Source organism: Hippichthys cyanospilos, chromosome 13 (assembly GCF_059441005.1).
Source record: "Hippichthys cyanospilos isolate Australia breed blue-spotted pipefish chromosome 13, RoL_Hcya_1.0, whole genome shotgun sequence".
Taxonomy (NCBI): Eukaryota; Metazoa; Chordata; class Actinopteri; order Syngnathiformes; family Syngnathidae; genus Hippichthys; species Hippichthys cyanospilos.
Genome location: NC_142381.1, coordinates 7825351 through 7847817, shown reverse-complemented (window position 1 = coordinate 7847817; position 22467 = coordinate 7825351). Strand labels below are relative to the sequence as shown.

General features: G+C 39.7%; 1 protein-coding gene across 2 annotated transcripts in view; it reads left to right on the top strand.

The window, feature by feature from the left end:
- Nucleotides 1-22467, top strand: part of LOC148413684 (teneurin-3) — a 181423-nt gene that overhangs the window by 118916 nt on the left and 40040 nt on the right. For both annotated transcript variants that reach the window (XM_088431015.1, XM_088431014.1), the window contains 9 exons: nucleotides 3976-4161; nucleotides 9144-9164; nucleotides 10620-10643; nucleotides 11859-12005; nucleotides 13178-13394; nucleotides 16523-16642; nucleotides 19402-19666; nucleotides 20252-20519; nucleotides 22037-22180. In XM_088431015.1, the coding sequence (XP_088287141.1) occupies nucleotides 3976-4161; nucleotides 9144-9164; nucleotides 10620-10643; nucleotides 11859-12005; nucleotides 13178-13394; nucleotides 16523-16642; nucleotides 19402-19666; nucleotides 20252-20519; nucleotides 22037-22180 (1392 nt within the window). The remainder of the gene's footprint in view (nucleotides 1-3975; nucleotides 4162-9143; nucleotides 9165-10619; nucleotides 10644-11858; nucleotides 12006-13177; nucleotides 13395-16522; nucleotides 16643-19401; nucleotides 19667-20251; nucleotides 20520-22036; nucleotides 22181-22467) is intronic.

The following is a 22467-nucleotide window of genomic DNA, read 5'->3' as shown; positions in this document are numbered from 1 at the left end:
AAAGACAGCTGAATTAAATTATTTCTTCTGTCTTTCCCTCTCCTTTCGTAAACTCAAAGTTATTCATTTGCGATGTCCCGCTGATTGAAAGTCGGGAATTTGATAAATGCGAACCAGGCTCTGGGTTTATGAATTTCTGATGACGCGCTTTGTTTTTACAGCCTTGATTAAATTAAAGGGAGGAAAAGAAAATAGTTCATGAAGCTTCATTATGCTCTGCTTCACAGATAGTCAAAGTAGGTGAAAAGTTGTGACACTTGTCGCGCGTGCCGCTTGCTATAAAGGGTCCGACATATGTTAACAACGCCATGTTGACACTGTGCATTAATCTTGCGGGGCCCGACATATGTTCTTTCTCAAGGTGTCACCCAGGTATCTTATTAGAAAATATGAGACGCAGATTTATTCGCAGCCTTTCTTACTCCCCGAAAGAAAAGTTGCTTTTTTTTTTTTTTTTTTAAAGGGGCAAGTATTGTTTCCCATCTGAGACTATTAATTTGTCATCGGGATTTGCTTCCGAGCACAAGTGGATGACGTGTTAGTGCAGAGGCCAGACCCTCACATCTGTTATGTCGGCCTGATTTATGTGTACTTTCTTTCTTAATGTGGATTTTTTTTTTTTTTGCTCTTCTCTTTATTCCTTTTGTGTAATCTAGAGATTGTTGTGAATATAGCTGATGAGAGGAACACTGCATTAGTGAGTCTCTTGATGTGCTCAAGGCATCATGGTTTTTGTACTCGCTACAAAAAACCAGACCATCCTAAAAGTGCATAAAATAAAGAGTATGCCATAGAAAAAGTGAGATTCAGTTAGTAGTTAGTTAGTAGTGCTACAATTGGTTTTCAAAATGTTACCAAATGTTGCCAACCTGACCAAAATTCAACAAAGGGAACAGCATTGTCATCTCAGCATAAGAGATTTCCAGGCCACACCATCAATTTTCTATACCACAAAGAGAACATTTGTTACCTTGGCAACAACAAGAAAAGAAAAAACACTATTTTGTATTACAAATGGACATATTGCTTTAGCTTTTTTAAAATTTGTATCACGGCACATATATTGTTTGGTTCTCCAACTGGAAATAAAAGCTAGTACAACAAAGGAGTTTTCCCTTTTATGTCTCTCTCATGTCTTCATTAGGTCAGGAACTCAATATTTGTCGATAGCACATCATCTCAGTCCAAAAAGTAGGGAGTCTGTTAACCTACCCGAGTGGGAACGGAATTTCCACAAGATGGACAATTAATGCTGTGGTTCTTCCTTCAATTAAATAAACTTTAATTAACACGCGTGGCGGCTGTGATCGACCGCCCGCAAACCTCCATGCGGCTGTGGCGTGTTCAAAGCAGATAAACACTTTGGCGCTAATGAAAAATTGATTACATGGATTCTTTGCGAAGGAGGAACCTTTTGCCAATTCGATGACTGTCCCCCAAGAGGTGCTTTTAATAATCTACAGTGTGAGCTGGGTGGGTAGGGGGGCCTTAATCGAGAGCATCGCTCAATTGAAGAAAAAGTCTGACATGGTCGAAAAAGCATGACAATTTGTGACGGCGCGTAAGCTTTCTACCATTTTGAATAGAGTCAAACAGCTTAGGTTCCTCTTTGTTTGAAGCCCAAATACCTCTGTGATATTTTCCAGGGAATTCATCATCTTGTTTGAAAAAACAAGATATATATATATATATATATATATATATATATATATATATATATATATATATATATATATCACCTGTTTTGAGGTGAGGCCTTTCAATGTGTGCGTCCCATGTGTGACATAATCCTAGTGTAATCGCTGTCTGCTGGGAGAATGTGGGCGTGTGTTTTGCCTTCATGGGTGGTACGGGGACAGCACTCAATTAGTGACACAACAAGGTGAGGACCTTGTTGTTTTCTTTGATCGGGTTGGGATTGTACTGAGAGCGGAGCAATGAGCAGGAACATTTAGAGATTAATTAAAGGAGGAAAAAAAAAACAGGTTGGAAGCTTTTGAAGCTGGTGAGAAAGTACCATAATGTACCATAATACACATGCGGAATTGTTGCTAAAACGCACTTTGTAATTTAAAGTGTGAAACTTTTACTGCCTCGTGTATATTTCCTGAAGTCACTTGAGATTGTGAGAACACACTCCAGCTTCCATGCTGATTGTCACACTTTTTATCCTTGCTTCTCGCCTAGCGTTGGCCTCAGCCCGCAGCTCTCTGTTGTATCGCCTCGGCTAGATAACGCCGACTCAATGAGGCCCGCTTTGCTTTTGTCAAAGTCCAGACGATGTATTGGAGCCTATTCTGATGCTCCTCACACTGTTTTTTCCCACATGCCTCATACGAAAATAGGAAAAAAACTGTAGCGCAAGATACACAATTGCTATAGGTTTGTGCTGTTGTGTTCTGAAAATCTTTGAATAGCAAGTGTGAGTCATAGCACTTGTGTTCCTTTTCAACTTTCAAGAAGTAAAAAAATAACACCTGTAATTATGTAAAGCGATATCTTCATGCTCCACTCATGCACAATGATCACAGCTATTTTTTTTTTTTTTTTTTACAATTTTTCACTCATCCCTCTAGTACGTGTAATTCAAATTCAATTGGACAAAGTTGGTTGGAGACTGTCATTTTTCCCTTTAACTAGCCCAAATCACCCTAAAATAGCAGTGTTTAACCAACATTGTAGACTTGCTCAATCTTTTCAAGTATAGCTTATTTAAGGGTTGTTTTTTTTTTTTTTTTGTGTGTGTCTACTAATGGTAGACATGTTTGCAAAATTCCATGCTGCTATCGTTACCAAACATTTTCAAACACATGTACATTTTCATAGACATGAGCATGACATAGGGTTGAGGTTTTGATAAATAAGATAAATAAGAGGTACAAGTCAAAAATGCAGTATCTATGGTTTCTTCCCAACACATGAGTACACCTCAAGTTAATCCTGTAGGTTTGTATATATTGAAAATAGCACAACGTAACTAAGATTTGTTTGCAGTCTCTATATGTATATAAAGCTTAGCTTTGTTTCCTGTACATTCCCATCAATTAACAAAAGGTAGCAAAAGATTTCTTGACATTCCCCACTAACTAAAAAAACAAAAACATGATGAATTGTTTGAGTTCCTGATGGGTTGGCAAATCATAGATAATTTGTTTTAAGTTAACTTCTTTTAAGTGCATGGCAAAGGCAATAATGCAGTTAATGTTTTATCTTTTTCATTTATTACAGGTCAAAATATTAGGTACACTTGCCCAATATGTTATCCTACAGAAAGAAGTTTATTCCAAACCAACCGTGTTATTAACTGCATGATTATAAACGAGCTTGTCATGTGCGCAGATGACATTAATCACCGGATCACAAAGTACCATCCTACTATTTAGACTGTCTAACGTGTCATATATAAAAAAAAAAAAAAAACGAGAGTGTCTAGTGCGACAAAAAGATAAGCCACATCTTACGTTTTAATTTCTATTATCTCATCCTGTTGCAATAAAGACTTTAAAGCACAGCAGATCACTTTTATGTGTGTAATCTTGTTTTAACACTTACATCTGTCAGCTTTCTGCTTTTCTACTCTGTTGACATACATGAGGTACATATGGGAAGCTTTGATATGGTTATCTATCACATACTCTAAATGTGAAATCCTGCCATGTGCAGAACAATATTATCATCCTCATGCTGTTTTCTCATGTAGAGTGACCTTCACGCAATATTTACTTGAAAACATACTTTGTGTCGATGGTTTCCGATGTGAATATGTCATTGCTTTTGTGACGTATAATTGACTTTGCCTTCTACCAGGCTTCATTCTTGTCTATGGAAAATAATGTGAAAAAGGCTCATGTCGTCTGTTTTTTTAGAACTGAAGTCACTATTTGTTGTTTTAAATACGCACTAGCGAAGGCTGAAAAGATGCAGAACAATGTGAGCGAATCGCCAGAAAGTGACGTGTTGTTTTGTTCTTTCCAGAGGTGTGTATGGTGGACTGCGGCCCTCATGGGTCGTGCCTGGGTGGCATGTGCCACTGCGAGGAGGGCTGGGCAGGTGCCGAGTGCGAGCAAAGGGATTGTCACCCACGCTGTATCGATCACGGGGTGTGTCGCGAGGGCAAGTGTGACTGCCACCAGGGTTGGACGGGCGAGCACTGCACCATCGGTGAGCAAGATGTCGCACACTCTCACCCACACGAACACATGCACACATGCAGACACCTGACAGAAGGCCACAGATTGTGGAGGCAACATGGGCAACCTTGAAGCGTGAATGTCAGTGGGTTCTGTGTTGTGAAAAAAAAAAAAAAATCCTGCACTATTGGCATGTTCCTCAACATTGGGTGTCATCTTTGCAGGACTACTGAAAAGGTTTGAAATGCATTTTATGGTGTAATGTAACAAGAACATGATATAGTGACATATCAATTGCAGTACATAAATAATTAAATCTGCAAATCCTTTAAAGCCTTAGTCTTTAATTAGATTTTTACAAAATAAAGGCTCTAAAGGTTAACACATATTAGATATAGTTTACATTCCCTACATGTGAGTAAACATAAGTTACACTCAAGTGCCTGACAAGTGAGGAAAATGTAGTTAAGATTAATTTTACCTTCCTGACAAATGACAGATGGTTATAGTATGACCAGTGAGTGTAGCTAAGGTCAGTGAGTGTAGCTAAGGTCAGTTTATGTTCATAAATGTGTAGTAAGGCGTAGTAAGTGTATCACAGCTAGAAAAACACAGTTTTGTGTCTGAAGAATATGAGCAAAAGCTAAGTTTCATGTTCCAAATACCTTCATGAAAAGCCAGCAGAAAGTGGCTAAGGTGTGTCTTTTCCTACACAGTGAGTATGAGTAAAACGCACAGTGTTGTGGTAAAATTCCATGACCAGCAAAGTACTGTAAATGATTTTTCTCTTCTTGTAAAGAGATTGTAACATAGTTACCTTGTTTACTTTTCTGCAAAATGCTGTGAAGAATAAATTAAAAAAAGAAATCCCAAAGATTTTTGGGAGGGGGGAATTTTTTCATTGAAAGGAAACATTGCCAAACAGTTTTCACCGTGTCACCTTGAACGATTAATCATATCTATCAACCTCCTTTTTCATCTGGTGAAGTGGGACTTTGGAATTAGTGAGTCAAGGGCGGACAGTAAGTCAAGACCTCTTTGGAATATCATTTTCCATGAAATGGCAGCACTTCAGTTGCCACTAATGAGGATAATGACTTTGGAGATGCCGCTTCCTACCGTTGACCTGTGGTCTGCCGGTTGAACCTGGACACGTAACGTCAAACTCCATATTGCCGAGGGGCCACTCGCAAGCCCAATCGCTGTGTTCCTATGCGTCACCTAGGAAACAACCAGCAACACCAGACTGCCGGCAATTAATTATGTATTTTCAATCCAGTAAGGCTTCTTCACTGCAGGTGGAACAGGTCATATTCCAGATCCCTTAATCCTTGATCCTTACTGTTACTTAAGTAGGGAAAGTAGTGTTTCATAAGCCACTATCCCACTGAGGGGTGAACGATGGTGAGGATAGTGGCTGTTTTGGTCTTGTCGGGGTTTGTTCGGGAAACATCCTCAAAACGTCCTTGCGCCAAGAGCAGTACAGGCAGACAAACACCAGTTGCCATGAATGAACCCAGACCAGATCAAAAGAACCTCTACCCTCACCACTGTAGGGGCATTAGGGTAAATGGTACCTTTTACGGTACCCTTCTGTCATGCCTAAAACTGAACTCTAATCATTATCTTAATCCAGTCCTTCACAAATAGTGGGACGGGCCCCCTGGTCACGATGCGATGCCATCGGCCGGCACATGTGACTGCGAGGAACAGGCTTTGCTTTTGATGTGTGAAGCGTAATTGTACATCCACAGCACCAGGTGGTGCAGTGACACTGTTATTGTCAAAAATTGTGTGGGAGCTTGTGTGGGAGATTTACTTGAAAAGGGGTTACTTGTCTTCATTCAGGTTTTTAAAAACTCAAATATTTTGAGCATTCTGCTTTTAAAAGAGTTATTGACTGCATGTAACTGCAGTCACTCGCTCTGTTAACAAGTAGTCAATATCTGGTTTAAGGTCAGGTTATATCAAAATTTGGGTTTCTGAACCATTCAGACTGCATGTAAAACACATCACTTAACCTAACCTACTTTAACCTGAACCCTTGATGCCGCTCACACTTGAATGCAAACCCTTTTTGGTTGTTTGGCTCTCACTTCAACTCCAAACCTTTCTTTACTTAAAAAGTAAATTTACTTTCCTTCCATTTTCCTTACTTAATTCAACAATAAAACTGGCCTAACTGAAATGACCCGAGCGAAAGAGGAGCTCGACGTGTTACTGGCTATATTTAATAGACGAGAAGTCTTAAATTGAATCGAAGCGCCGTTTAAGTCTTCAATTTGACTTTCTTAAACATTCCCTGCGCTCTTGTTTCAATTGACATCCGCTTTTCTCAGGGCCTTATTTGTCCATTAAGTGTCTTAATCTCATTTTCCATGGCCAGAGCTCACATAGATGACTTTGCTGGCTGGTTTTTGGCTACCTAACAGTGATCCTTTTATACAAGCTGTTGCTCTGCAGTTTGAGGTGGTGTCAACTCACAGCCGCCGTCAAAGCTGCGTTAGCGCCGGAAGAAGTGATTCGGGTATGCCGCTTAATGGCGCCGCATGGTTCTGCTTTGAGCCCACTTCTGTTTGAAGCTGACAAGGCAAACAAAGAGGTTCAAATATCAAGAGAAACTGTGTTTTCCTTTGTGCTAGCCCATTAGTGCCAAACCAAAGCAGACGGAGAATGTTCATAATGAATATTTTAGCAAGCGTTTTTAGACGAAGTCATTTAGGCGGTGATTCGTACGGCCGCTAATGGCTGGCATCTGGGATTCTTCTTCTTAATCACTAGCCACTCTAATTAAGAGCTCACAGTTTTGTCCAACACTGCACTCACATGTGTGATAACTCAACACAAAAAAGACTAAATGATGACTCGTCTTCATCTGCGAATCCTGTTTTGTGCTTTTGAATCTGTTTATTTCTGTCTTGTCTTGTTGCCTAACTCCAATTTAGGCTATGTCCACATGAATATGGGTATTTTTCTTAATACCGTATATATTTTTAAATAGTATCCTCTGTTTTGGGTGATTTATTTGATTTTAGTTTACCATAGTGCCAACCCTGCTTTACAATTTTTTTGTAAAAGTTTTGTAATTAGGAACATTCAATAAATATGTTAAATATGATAATCGTACATTTCTGCTACCTAGTGTCCTCTGCTTGCTTGAGGTTTATATTTGAATTGGAAAGTGGCACTTTGATGAATTTTCTCCTTCTGATGTTGGTTTGTATTGGAATCATAATACAGGGAGTTTCAAAAGCCATGGGCACATTTTGATATTGAACATCTCAAAAACTCTTTATCATATAAAAATGCGCCTGAAATTCTGACTGCATTTAATCTCAGGTTTTACATGGAATTTTTCAAAGAGGTTCAATATGAGCCACATTGGCCACATGGCACATATCAAAACAAATTCAAGAATTCAAGACACGAAACTCCTTTTCTGATTGAATGAATGCAATTACTGGATCTGAAAATCATTTAATCTGTATTGTATTGTCAACCTTTAAAGATACAAAATATACAAAATATTTTTTTGGATTTCAATCCCATTATTACTTAGCTTCATGACATATTGATGCATTGTTTATTCTTCAGGCAAAAAGAGTGCATTTCACAATTTCAATGTTAATATTAAAATTCAAGCAGTCGGCTAGGTTCGGGACAGACGTTGCAAAATTAGATGGTTTCTTTGGGGCTAACATTAGCAGCTAGACTATGTCATCATTATTGTGTTATAAACGTACTGTTTGTATGAGGTTTTGTATGCTTCATCTTGATACACATTAACCAGAACTATTTATAGCCTATTAATAATAGCAATTGTACAGTGAAAATTAGTGTTAGTTCACCCTGTCATTATTGCTAGTTGCGACAGGGATCTGGCTGACAAGGTTTTGAAATAACGGGGATTTCACTTTTATGTGTTCTGCAGAGAGTGCACCTAACTATTATATTCTTCTTTGCTTTATCTCTGATGAACTGAAAGTAATGGGCGTATGTCCATCTTGTGTACGTATTGTCTATATTAAACCTGCTGCTGCCCTGTGTCCTAGACACTTAATTTTGGACAGAAAAAATCCACACACTTCAAATCCAGTCTTGTACTTTTTTTTTTTTTTTTTTTTTTTACGTCCACTTCCATACTGCATCAGGCATGCTGTGCAATGACCTCATCATGTAGCTCCTCCTGAAAAGTCATGCAGTGAGCTCCACGACGCACAAAAATAAACAATGGAGGAAATTCATACATCCGATCTTATTGAAAGCGGTGTTGTCACGTTTACCGTGAAACACGAAAGCCACACTGCCACAAATTTAAATGCAATGTTTCACTCCGTGGTAAACGAACAGTTTGACCGCCATGGATGTGGTGATTGTGTAAGCATTAAATTGGCCTTTCTTTATAGCAGCGACCAATCATGTTGAAGCCTTGATTAATATTTGTCACCCTCATACTAAATAGAATGTACTTAGCTGGAAAGCAGCTGTTAATAGATCAAAAAAGGCACCATGTCTGTCTCACACCCACATGTGAATTAAATGATCTTACGAGGAATAAATACAGTATTTACTGTATACAGAAATCAAATGGTCTGTAATCAACACAACACAAAACTTCAGCATGTTCATAAAACAAGATAAAATACAAAACGATGTTTGCAAACCCCAGATGAATCCTCGCACACAGCTTGCTCACATATATGCGACAGCATGACTCGGTGGTAGAGTGAGCATATCCCAGCCGAGAGGCTGTCGGTTCGATTACCACAGCCATTGTGACCATGTATTGAGAGCCACAATATATTTTTTTTTTACATTTGAATAATTGTATTAAGTATATGGTTTTTTTCCAATATGAAAAAGGTCTAGAATCGGTCTGTATGCGTTTGAAACATATTTATATAATCATGAAAATAGGTGCTCATATTATGTGGACATGGTCTTAAAATAATTGTCTTTTTCTATGTTCCTATCTTCCTTCCTCTTTGTCTCCCCTTTGCTGTCCATATAAAGCCTTGGATTCCAGAGTGTCAGGTAAAATAAATAAATAACAACACAACACACGTTTTGCTTGGGAATAACCTCATCATGCCAAATTGTTCCGATCCACCTTTATTTTGCCTTTAACATATCGAATATTTCCTGCCACTCATGTTTCGCGTTGGCTTTCCGTCTCCACCAAGATTAGGATTTTTTTTTTTTTTTCAAGAAAATTAATTAATTTGATCCCAGCAGATGTATTAATGGAAGTCCTGGTATGCTCTGTTTTGCTTTGGAGCAGCAGTCCTAACCCGAACTCCTCAAGTCATGAATCGCGTTCCTCACCCCAGCCCTGCCATAACTCCTAATCTGAACCTAACCCCCAAACCACGGTGGCCCAAATCCAGTCCTCAAGAATTTCTATCCAGCCTGTTTACCATGTTTCCTTCTACAAACACATCCGATTCGAATAATCCCGATTGTTGTCAGCAAAAGATTGCTGATGAACTGAATAAGGTGAATAAGGTTGAGAGAAACATCAAATAGAGGCTTGAATGGGTCTCTCAAGGTCTGGAATTGGGGCCCACTGCCCTAATTTGTACCTCTACTCCCTGTTACTCGAGCACTTAACTCTTCAATTTAACCCAACATAGATTTCCTGAAACTACCTGCTAACAAATGTCTTCTATGTAACTCCAACTCTGGTTAAAAGGACCATTCACGTTTAATTTGGGCGAAACACTTCTTTGCTTCAGATGTAATAGGAGAAAAAGTGGTGGAGTCATTTCTGAGTGAAATGAACATTTTGGCTGAGTTGTAGGGCGCAGTAAAAACAGTACTGACAAATTTGAAGAAAGCCGAAGTACACCTTGAAGCAGGCTCCTCATAGCTGTAGCTCGCCAATGATCAAATACGGTAAATCCATATTGCCAAACCGCAGCCTATTTCACATCTAAATAAGAGGGAAAAGGCACCAGGCCACTTCCTGTTCGGTCACTTAGCAACCATCAACAAACGCTATATGCCAATCCAGGTGCACCCTGAACTGGTCGGCATCCATCTGCAGGGCACAACTTTAGCCCTAGCTCTAATCCCTTAATCCCAATCCAAAATTTGAATCCCTTTCCTCACCTAACAGCCCTAACCCTCACCATTCATTTTTAATCTACCTAATCCTCACCCCAAACACGATCCTAAAGATTAACCTCCATCTCTCATGTCTATCTCTTTTACCCTTACCCTTGGCTCCTATTGGCTCAGCCCTGCTAATTTTTGATAGTTGTGATCATTCTTTAATTTGCCTCAAACATACTGACTCTTTCCCAGCATTTATGATAACAATGGCCTCCTGGTTCCACAGAGAATGTGAGCGTTGGCGGGTGGGCATTTTATACATGCGCTTTATCTACTGTCAAGTAATAAGAAAATGTTGCTTTTTTGTCAGCCTTAGCTAAGTCACTTTTGTTCCCTTTTTTCCTAAATGTTTCCCTCTCCTGGGTTGTGTAATAGGAGCGGTCAAGATAGGATATAAAGGTAAATTGAACACTCCCCTGGGAGATTGTCACAAACGATCACCTCCCACCCCCCTCTGCTCTTTGTCTCCCCCTAGCACGACGTTGATACACCTGTTCTATGTCCAAGTCGACCATGATGTCTTCTCCCACCCCCTTTTTCCCTCTGATATGTCCCGTCATTCCCTGTCCGTCTTGAACCAGTAGACTCCACGGTCCCCTCGTGCCCCCTTCCTTGTCTTACCCAGTGGAGCTGCTGTGGTTTGTTTGGGCCTTGTGGAGGCCAGTGCTCTGTCCTTCACTGTACATGTAGACGCTCAGGATGCCGACGCTTCCCTTTCCCCTGTTCCCTTTATTATGATTATTTGACATTAAAGGCTTCCTTGTCCCCTCCTTGTGGTTGTTACTTCACATGAGCGTTGAGTCCAAAATGGAGTCTGCCTCTTCTAGCACTCGTACAGATGTGTAAAAATCAATGAGCTCCCTGTGCAGTTCATCATTTACATAAAATAATGTATAGTAGGATGCAATTCAAGAGTTGTCAAAAATGCAGACTTAGTTTTTTTTTCCAAATTAGGTTATTTTGCATGTTTCCTATGTTTTCTATCTATCTATCTATCTATCTATCTATCTATCTATCTATCTATCTATCTATCTATCTATCTATCTATCTATCTATCTATCTATCTATCTATCTATCTATCTATCTATCTATCTGTCTACCTACCTACCTACCCACCTACCTACCTATGCATCCATTCATGTAGTATTTACTTAACTACAGGATCTAATTAAGTTTTCATGGATAGTCTGAAATGTTTTTCCTCTCCAATCAAAACCTCAGCATTATTAGATTTTTTGTTTGTTTGTTTTTTTTGCTCCAGCTCTTGTATTGGATCTCATTAGAGTGTGCAGTGTTTGGCTGTAGGTTCACTGTGGAGTGCAGTTTGACCCACGGGAACCTCATTCCAGGATCAACAATACCACCTTTATAGACCACCAGAAAGCTCCAACACGGGTCCTTGTCCTGCTCTAATTAAGAGTCACTAAGACGCTTTTATCACACCGATGCGCTCATGTGAATCGACAGAACCTTCTCACACATCCCGCGTCCTGTCAGATGTCTTCTGCACTCTGTGTTTGCTCTTCTGCCCGCTGTCTTCTCTCTAAGCCTTCTTTCCCACTCATCTCTCCTTCTTGTGCTGATGTGTGACATTGCTACATGATGTGTTGACAGACGGCTGCCCGGGCTTGTGCAACAACAACGGCCGCTGCGTCCTGGATCAGAATGTTTGGCACTGCATCTGCCAGTCAGGATGGCGTGGCCTAGGATGTGATGTTGCCACTGAGACGCTCTGCTCGGATGGCAAGGACAACGAGGGAGGTAGGGAGATTAACCAGTTCAAGATGGCTGCCTAAAGCCAGTTTTGGCCTGGTGTGTTTCTTGCAGATGAGGAAGGAGGAATAAGTTGAATGAATTTCCCAGTGTCCGATGTTAGACAAAAAGGCCCTTTTCACACTCACAAATTGCATCAAATTTCTACTTGAGAGGCATTAACACCTTTACTATCATCAAAAAATGTCAAAAAAAAAAAAAGTGTAACTACACTTTACTGGGCACAGCGGTTGCTTTTGGCTGATAATTTAATCGAGCAAAACGACCAAAAGCGTCCGCCACAGCCGTTGCTTAAATTCTAACATAATCCTACATTTCGATAAAATCCTGAAAAGTCTTGCTTGTTTAGGTTTTAAAATAGAAAAATGTGTGCCTAAACTTTTTTTCTGTTTGGACCTGTGCTTCTCAATGATATTTTGCAATTTTTTGGTAACTATTTATATCCATTTTACTTACATATAGGGTTGGTTACCAAAAAAATGAATACAACTAAAAATAACAATAATAATAGAGTACCAAAAACACATTTTAAAAGTTTAAAAAACAATCAAATGTAAACAAAAATAATAAAAAGGAAATACTAATAAACAAATAATTACATCGAAGAGGAAATGAAATAATAAATGAAATAAAACCATTGGAAAAACTTTAAGTGTCCTAATACTTTTCAAATCAAATGCTCCCTCTACATGGTCTGTTTAAGTGCCTTCAAGCTTTAAAATATTCAGCACCTAGATAATAATAGAGAAAAACCTCATTGACATGAACACAGCACTCTCATCAACAAATTTGGAGGTCACGTCAGGGGGTTGTTAAATAATTCAATCCGTGCTGTCACTTTAATGATGCCCGGTTCACGTGAGAGGTCGCCAGAGCACCGGAGCTTGACGCGTAACAGAGACGCTATCTTGCCTTCCTCTCTTTCCCAGATGGTCATAGCTGTCCACTGAAGTGACTGACACACAACTTTAACATCCGTACTCATGGAACTCATCGAACAACACATTTTGATTGCCTCTTCACTGTAGTCACTGTCCCCATCTCAGAATAAAGTTTCACTGTAATGACTGATAGAAGCGGACAACTTCGACCGTGCTCTGTAGTGACAGATGCACAACCAGGACAGCAAAACTGAGCCTTACTTCTTCCTGGTTTCCCAGATGGTCTGGTGGACTGCATGGATCCGGACTGCTGCGCTCAGATTTCCTGCCAGGGTCAGATTTACTGTAAAGGCTCGCTGGACCCAGCCACCGCCGCCGCGCAGGGCCAGAACCCGGTCGGCCTGCCTGCCTCCAGGAGCTTCTATGAGCGTGTGGCGTTCTTGATGGGGCCCAGCGGTAGTCATGTGGTGACAGGCGAGAACCCCTTCAACAGCAGGTAAGCAGTGTTTGCACAGCCATGCCGCAATGTTGCATCATTAGGCTTTTTGATAAGTGTGCTCAGAACGACTATACACTTTCACAACCCTTGTTCTGTTTTTATTCATTTAATATTCATTTGAGTCACTCAGGAGTGTTAAAAACATTGAGATATGACAGGATCATATCATCCTCCATATCTGGAAAGACAAAGAAATATTGTGGCAAGCATCTGAAAAATAAGACAGTATGAAGTATCCCGGCAGTCTGTGTATTTTCATATCATGGAAAGACACACACAAAAAAAAAGAGCATGACAAAAGATGTGCATGCACTCACAGATGACAATGGGGCACTCTTATTTGGCCACACCAGCAGGCAGTCAAAGAGATATACTTTTAGGATATGGGAATACCTAGTTTGCTAACAGAACAGTTAGCATAGTTGCGCAAGATTGCTGATGTGAAGAAAGTTGCTTAAGCTGTTTGCATAGCATGAGAAATGCAACTCATAGCAGGTATCCAAATTGCCTGAATTTATTAACATGACAGTTCAGTCTGGGCAGAACACGGAAAAAATTTAAATCAGATGAAGAGTTCTGGAGATAGTGACCCTTTTGTATGTGGAAAAATAGTCTTTTTGAGTATTATTTAATTGTCATATTGCCTTTAGAGTATCTGGCCCAAAACACCTACAAATTAGAGTGAACAACATTCCCCCTCAATTATTAAAAAATAATTAAAGGTAGATATGTGGGTAGGTAGAATGCTCACACGCTAACGTGACAGTGCTAACAAGATATTACGCTGTTTTCCGACACTTTAAATTGATTTTCCTTATGGCTCAAATTCAAATCCAGCAGGGTAACACTAAGTGCTAGTCTTTTATATAGTTATTTCCACAAAGTTTTACAGGAGAGTTACATGCTAAAAAAAACTGGCTAAGCAATCATTCAACAAAGCTAACAAGATGATAGCGCACTGTTTACCACCACATTAAATCAGTTTGCCCAATTGCTCGAAGCTAAATGCTAAAGCCAGAAGGCTTAAAAATGAAGCTTTTAATAAATAAATGCAGTATTGCAGTGGTGCGATACAGTGACATTTAATTAACTGTATGCTCAACTTCTAACACGGCCTGCTTTTCTTTTAGCCGCAAGAAAGCGAAAAGAGAATCTAATGAATATTTTGAGCACGAGCGCTAATACTACTGCTAGACACCAACATGACAGTAAGCTGAAGACAATGAGGATAAGGATTACCCACCATCCCAGGGTCTGGGTTATTGCCTGCTTCTATATTTTCAGTAAAGCGAGCTATTTACATAAGGATTACTTGAAACCGTCGCAGGGAATATTCCCTGGGCACAGTTGGAAATCATGTTTTTCTCTCTTTCGTCCACCTCATAACAAACATGCATTAAAGTTAGCTATTGTAGCTAATTGTGTCAATTACCTCACACAAATCAAAGGAAGATTTGCGCTAATAGAGTAAAACAGGGAATGTGTGTGGCTACAACTGTGTTTTGATTTTTATTTAGTCCAACTGAAAGCTGAGTGCTTAATGGTCTTAAGTACAATGAAGATCAGCATCCTCCCAATGCAGTATCCCTAGATTTTCATATTCACAATTTTTTTTATATTTTCGAACACTGATCCTTGCCCCATCTTGCATTCAATTTTTAAAATTTCAATCAGCATTTTTTGGGAGAATTTTACTTTCCCAAATGTTTTTCACTGGGCCTCAGTTATACATGGACTCTCGCTGTGAAATTAATAAATAATACAATAGTAAATAGTCGAAATAAAACAGAATAACAAATAAACCTTCTTAATTAATATATAAAATAGATAAATAAATTTAATAGAATTCTTTAAATCAAAATCACCCAAAATCAATATACAGTACAAAAAAAACCATGTATACAGTCAGAAATAAAATTTTGAGAACGTAAAAAAGGGAAACGTCTTCCTATTCTTGAATTTTAGGCATCTGCGGTTGACAATGAAACTTAGAAGCATCGACCAACACTCTCATTTTAATGCGTCAGCAGCTGTCACCGGCTTTATTTGTGCTTGTATCATTTGTCTCGCGTCCTAAAGACAAATAGAGACACTTGGAAAGAAGCAGCGCTGCACTCTTAAGTGGCCCCATTGCCTGAGCTCTGCAAATAAAGCATGCACGCGTTAACACTGCTGTTGATCAAGCCTGCCTCAGCTACATAATGACCTGGAGATAACATGTCTTCCCCTCTTCTTCTCCTCCCCGTGATGAATGCAAGAGGGAGCCTGTTTCCGATTCCTCTCCATGCTCCAGAGGTGGTGAATAAATTAAACGCGGTGGAAACATGACTTAAAAAAAAATACAGCAGCAAGGTTAAGTCATGCGGAAGTTCACCTGAAGGCACCACCCTTGTCTTTGATAGATTTTTATTCGCGCGTCTGTCGAGTTTATGCAGCAAAGTGCTTGAATATTTTTTTCAAAAATTCATTTTCGGGCTGGTGAAAATGTATTATTGCGCAGAGCCAAAGCAAATCAGCTTGCCTGAGGGGAGAATCAGCCAGTTAGGAGTCATGCTGCTTCTTGTTAGACAACCTGCTCAAAAGTATCCTTCACACACCAAATGAGCCTTACATGCAAGATGTTTATGTAAAAAAAAAAAAAAAAAAAAAAGAAAGCATCTGCTTTATAATTGGATATGTTACCAAAGTAGCCGCATGCATTAGTCAGAATATACATAGGGAAAAAAAACATATGAAAAAGACTTGAATCTTTTGATGGTAAAAAAAGAGTAGAACAATTTCATTTTATGAAAAAAAAATAAGATTAAAGTTGTGGGATGATAAGAAAAAGTTGTAGTAATGAGAAAATAGCAATAATTGTATGAGATACATTTATTATGCTAGGGTTGCGGTTAAGATAGATGTATGTGTGTGTGTGTATTTTGCAATGCAATGTATGTTATTTTAGTATTGGTTACTCCATTGCTAAAGTAACAAAACATACAATTTTATTATCATAATTATATCTGCATTTCATGGATTTATTCATTTGTTTCTGTTCTGTTCAGCAGCGACTGTTTAACTAAGTGCGTGCGTGTGCGTGCGTGTGTGTGTGTGTGTGTGTGTGTGTGTGTTCCCCCTTACAGCTTGGTATCAGTCATCCGTGGTCAAGTCCTCACCGGAGACGGAACGCCACTGATCGGAGTCAACGTGTCATTCCCGCACCACCCTGACTTCGGTTACACCGTCACCAGACAGGACGGCATGTAAGCGCAATCATCCGGCAGCGCTACACCGGCAACCTTTCGCCCCGTGCCCGTGTTTATATTCGGCGGAGTGTGCAGTTGTCCTGGCGCACATGCCAAAAATCACAACAAATGGAGAGAGTGCGGCACCAACAATTGCTGATGCAAATGTCACAGCGGCGGAGACTGTTGTTGGAGAGGCCTGTTTAAAATGCATTGCTTCAGTGAGGCTACAATCAATCTAGCCGCAGTGTCGTTAAACTCGTCGCGTTACGCTCTGACCTTCTACCGCTGTTGTTGTCGTGCGCATAATGACAGCGCAAACCCACCCTCCCGTGCGCTCTATGGCCACTTCATTAGGTACACGTCCTGCAGAATTTAAGCTGCAACATCAACGGGTGGTCTATTTTCCACGGTGGATCCTTCAAAAGAGTATTTAACGCAATTAAGATCAATTAAGTTAAATAATTAATTCAATTAATCAAAGTTGAAAATGATCCATTAACAATGTGTCACCTATGCTGGAAAACAGGCAAAAAGATCTTCAAAATTCTGGACACCCACAAGCACACACACAGTGTTCCCTCATTTTTGCGGTTATTGGGGAATGGAAAACACCAGTGATAAGTGAATTCTGCAAAGTAGGAATACAACAAATTGACAAGGCAGTTTTAGTGCTGTCAAATTTAAATCCCCAGTTTTGAGATTAACTCAATGAAGCTTTTGGCACAGTGGTACGCATCGTCAATTAATGCCTTATTTTCATACAGTTTGATGAAAACGTAAACCTTTTGGCTGCTGGGACTTGAACATCAAGTCAGAGGAGGTTGTATTTGTAAAACTAATCTCCTCTATTTTGCGAAAACAGATCACATATGTTAATGCTCGGCGCTGTTGCCACCAAATGTGGTTAGAAGGCCAACCAACTTCCAAATAAACCTTACCACATCAAATATTATATGGACATTAATGCCTTGGTATGTTTTCGTTTTGGAGTGGTTTTCAGCAGCGTATCGAGCGACTTCACTCTTACTACAGCTCAAACTGCTGCTCCATGATTTGCCCATACAAACTCCAATCAGAAGCAAGTTACATACGCGATGAGCGACAGTAATTGCCAAGCTTTTTGGTCCATACCACCTAGAGTGGGCGGAGCATGGCTCCACTCTGTATTATTCAGGGTATTCTTAGTAATTTAGGAAAAAAAATAGTCCCTACTCCACTTTCACTGATATCTCAAAATTGGAAGAACATTACATTACCCTTGAATGTTAATTTCAAACTTTATCAAGACATTTTGAACAAATGTGTGCTTCCAGGCGTTTGGTGGAGAAGACCCTCTTTCGTTCTGCGTGCCCCAAGCAAGATCCGAAACGACTAACCATTTTTGATTAAATCTAGTGGGAGGTTTTACCAGATGGGTTGGAAATTGTTAACGGCACCAAGAAAGAAGCAACACTTTTAAATTTTCTCTTGCTCAGTGGTTAGAATCTGACCCGAATACCTTTTCCCCAACATGTACTAGCTCGCTAAATTGAACCAGTCAAACATACTGCGCATACATATTCCAAACAAAAAGTAATACATTCATGATTTGCCCCACTGTATTCCCTCAGAGCATCCTTCATCTGGTTTTATCATTCCCCCAATCCAATTCATTACTCTTGTTTGACCAGGCATGATGGTTAGAAAAGAAAAAAAAATGACACTATTTCACTATTTGGAATCTTTAGTCTAGAGAGTCTACTGGCTTTAATTAGCTCGACATTACTCAGAGGAAAAGTTACTGGTTTGGAAATGAAGGACTTAGAAGTGCTTCCATTGAGTATTGTGTGTGTGTGTGTGTGTCTATATATATATATATATATATATATATATATATATATATATATATATATATATATATATATATATATATATATATATATATATAGACACACACATATATATATATATATATATATATATATATATATATATATATATATATATATATATATATATATATATATATATATATATATATATAGACACACACATATATATATATATATATATATATATATATATATATATATATATATATATATATATATACACACACACACACACACAACCTCCCATGAGGATTCTGAAACATCTGTGTGTGCGTGTGTGTGCGTGTAGGTGTGGTGACATTGCATGAATTCAGAAACACACATATGCCAAGTGCCAAGCTGTGCAGCTGACCTAAAACAGCTTTACTTTCGCCAGTGCTTTCCACTTTGGGCAAAGGGGGGCCAGGGGTGGGTGTCAGATGGGGGGGGGGCTTCACAGCTGCAAGATTACGCGCACACACACTTTTTCCACCCTTCCTTTTTGTAAGGGTGGCTCTGTTGGTCAACCAAGTGTGATCATCCTCAAGCATTTATCACGCTCCTTGTCAGGCGATTTAAAGAGCAGAATATCTGAAGGGTTCTGCTAATCCTCCCCCATTCACCCCCCATCCCCCTTCCCCCTCCCCCGCCATTCTAAATATCAAACAGTGGTGAAGCATGAGAGGGTATGGAGGGTGTATTTTAAAAAAGGTCTTGTACTAAGAATGTTTTCGCTTTCAGTCACAAAGAGGCAAAGTGGTTCTTTTCCGAACAGTTGATGTCAAATTTCATTTAAGTTCATCAAAAAGATACAAAAAGATTTCATGTAAAATGGCCTACCTCCTGTTCGGAGACATAGGCATGTTCACAAAAGCATTTGACGTGATCACTTTCCCTATTCAAGTGTCCACTAATTACTTGCAGGTTTGACCTGTTGGCCAACGGCGGCGCCTCGCTGACCCTGATGTACGAGCGAGCGCCGTTCCCGACCCTGCGCCGCACCGTGTGGATCCCCTGGAACGTCTTCCATGTGATGGACACGGTAGTGATGCGCCGCGAGGAGAACAACGACATTCCCGGCTGCTACCTGACGGGCCTGAGCCGGCCCGAACCGCTGGTCCTGGCCACGCCGCTTTCCACCATGTACAAGACGTCACCTGAGGACAGCCCAGTTATCCCCGAGACGCAGGTGAGCCGGCGTTAAAACTCAGACAATAATGTTTTGCTAAAGCCGCTTGCGGTTCCTTGCCCACCGCTTCCGTAATAGTCCGAATACATTCTTTTTTCAAGATGAGAGTACATAAATTGGCGATGTCCAATGAAACTCTTGAGTGTCTATGATGCTACACATCCTTAGTGTCAAAAATTGCAATTAAAAAAGACAGAATCACATCTGCAAGCATTTAAGAATGAATGCATGGCGCCGTTTTGAACGTCTACCTGTTTTGAAAATCAGGGTAATCTTTATCCCCTAGTTTTTTTTTTAACGCTTTATCTTTGATGTATCAAGATCAAAGGCCCAAATTGGGTCAAATTGACACTCAGGGTTTTTAATACAATCATTTTAAAAGCTTGATTTTTACATGGCATAAGAGATTTCTGTCATGTTGTGGGGTATAAACAGATTGTGCCAGAAGTCAATGCAGTTGCTTGGATGTTGCTGTAAAACTGTAAGATTGTTCTTCAGGGTCTTATTTGTAAGCAATTTAACAGGACTGTGTAGACTTTTTATATCCATGGTAAGAAATTGACGTGTTGCTAATTTCCCTCGCAGGTCCTCCACGAGCAAGTGGCCATCCCGGGGAGCGACCTCAATCTGGTCTACTTGAGCTCGCGGGCATCCGGCTACAAGCCCATCCTTAAAGTTCTGCTGACCCAGGATCGTCTACCCTTCGGCCTGATGAAGGTGCACCTCATGGTGGCCGTGATGGGTCGCCAGCTACAGAAGTCCTTCCCGGCCTTCCCCGACTTGTCTTATACTTTCATCTGGGACAAGACGGACGCCTACAGCCAGAAGGTCTACGGCCTAGCGGAGGCTGTGGGTGAGTTCTTTGATTGATTTAATCTATATTTGTTTATTAGCTTTTTTTTTTTTTTTTTTTACTGTGTTTGTTATAACGCTCCAAAAAGATTTAGTAGGCAGTGTCAAAGCCTTGAATCAACCTGCCCGCTGTCTCATCTTTTTACACGCGCAATGTTGAGATATATATAGAGCCCTTGAGTCAAGAACCATATAAATGACTTTATGATTGAATCACACCAGCTTGACAAGTGTGGGCACTTGCTCAGTGGCTCTTCACAAAATAAATTATATGCGCTCTCAGAATTAATTCAGTTGAGCAGCAGTTAAAACAGACACGTTAGGCATTTTTTTCCCATAATTTTAAACGGTTCTTAGGAGCCTCTTTTTTGTCAAAATAAGTCACAGTTCCCCACCTTGACTGCGATGTCAAGTCAGAGTAGAATTTTGGTAACATAACAAATACAAAAAGGGGAGTGTTCAACTTTTAGTATTTCCTGGAAAACATTAACCATGGGCTGTGATACTTTTCAGAGAAAAGATATGGTTGCAAGTGAACATAAGAACAAAACACAATTTCAAAAGTTTTTTTTTTTTTTTTTTTTTTTTTTTTTTTAAGTATAATTATCCAAACCAATATTTTTTTCTGAAATTTTGTCCCAAAGCGAAAGTCAGATTGTTTCGAAACAGTGTATATAATTTTGCAAAAGATGTTTTTTTTGGGGGGAGAAAATTCTTACAAGGAATAGGGAAAACGTCATATTTCCTGGAAGTGAAACATTGTACTCTGAAGGCTACAACCATTAATTCTTGGAACAAATTAATTATACTCTCTTTTTTAGGCATGAAAGTACACCTTTTCCTGATTATAAAAACACATTACAAAAATATGTTTTTCTTGTATAAAGTCATATTTTTGAGAGTCTATTTCAGAGTCTTTCTTGGAAGGGAATAAAAAAATTCTTGCTTAAGCAAGCATTCTCACAAATGCTTAAAAAAATGAATTGCAACACTGAATTTGCTTCATTGTAGCTGAGATTTGCTATAATCTGCCATGATGGATTAAAGAACGCGGATGTCTCTTGTGCAATTTCTGCAGGAATGGCTATATCCCTTATTATCGTTCTTTAGTGCAACATTAAGTCAATTCAGCAAAGGCCGATTATTGTGCAGCGGCTGGCTTTTATGTCACGACAATGTGTCTTGTATGTTCTGACATTATTGCAACATTATTACAACAACATGGTGTGTATGTTGAAAACGCTCATAATTTACCGCTGTGATTGCTTAGCTCACATGGCACTCTTTAAAGAATGTATGCTTGTTAGTAGGTTACTCCGGCACTGTCTGGGGCAAATAAGGGGATGCTGTACAAAAGACAATTTTAGTACAGTGACAGTATTTGAATCTGTCCCCAGCACTCAGGACAAAATGCATAAAATGACTAAAGTGGGTTAGATGCATGACCTCTGCGTGCTCTGTATTGTAAATTTTCCGGCGTAAATGACAAATTGGCTTACCCCGCCCTGTGTGTTTCAGTCTCAGTGGGCTACGAGTACGAATCGTGCCTAGATGTGGTGCACTGGGAGAAAAGGACTGCGGTGCTGCAGGGCTTTGAAGTGGATGCCGCCAATATGGGGGGCTGGATGTTGGACAAGCACCACGTCCTGGATGTGCAGAATGGTAAGAACCGTTCGCTCGGGGATGATTGTATCCTCAGTGCAAAATCTTAGCTCAGTTGCTCTCCGTACTGCACGGGCAAGATTTATGATGGGCTAAGTCAGTGAAGGTATAGTCTTTTAAAAAAAACAAGGAAAAAAGCAAAAAGGATACATTTTATAATTTAAGGGGTTGTGACCACGTCCCCTATTTTTACCCAACATATCCACTAGTAACAGTAGGTGTAGATGTCAATTGAGAACGTATTCAGTGTTATTAGCTATGTACTACTGTTCTATTTTTCTCATATA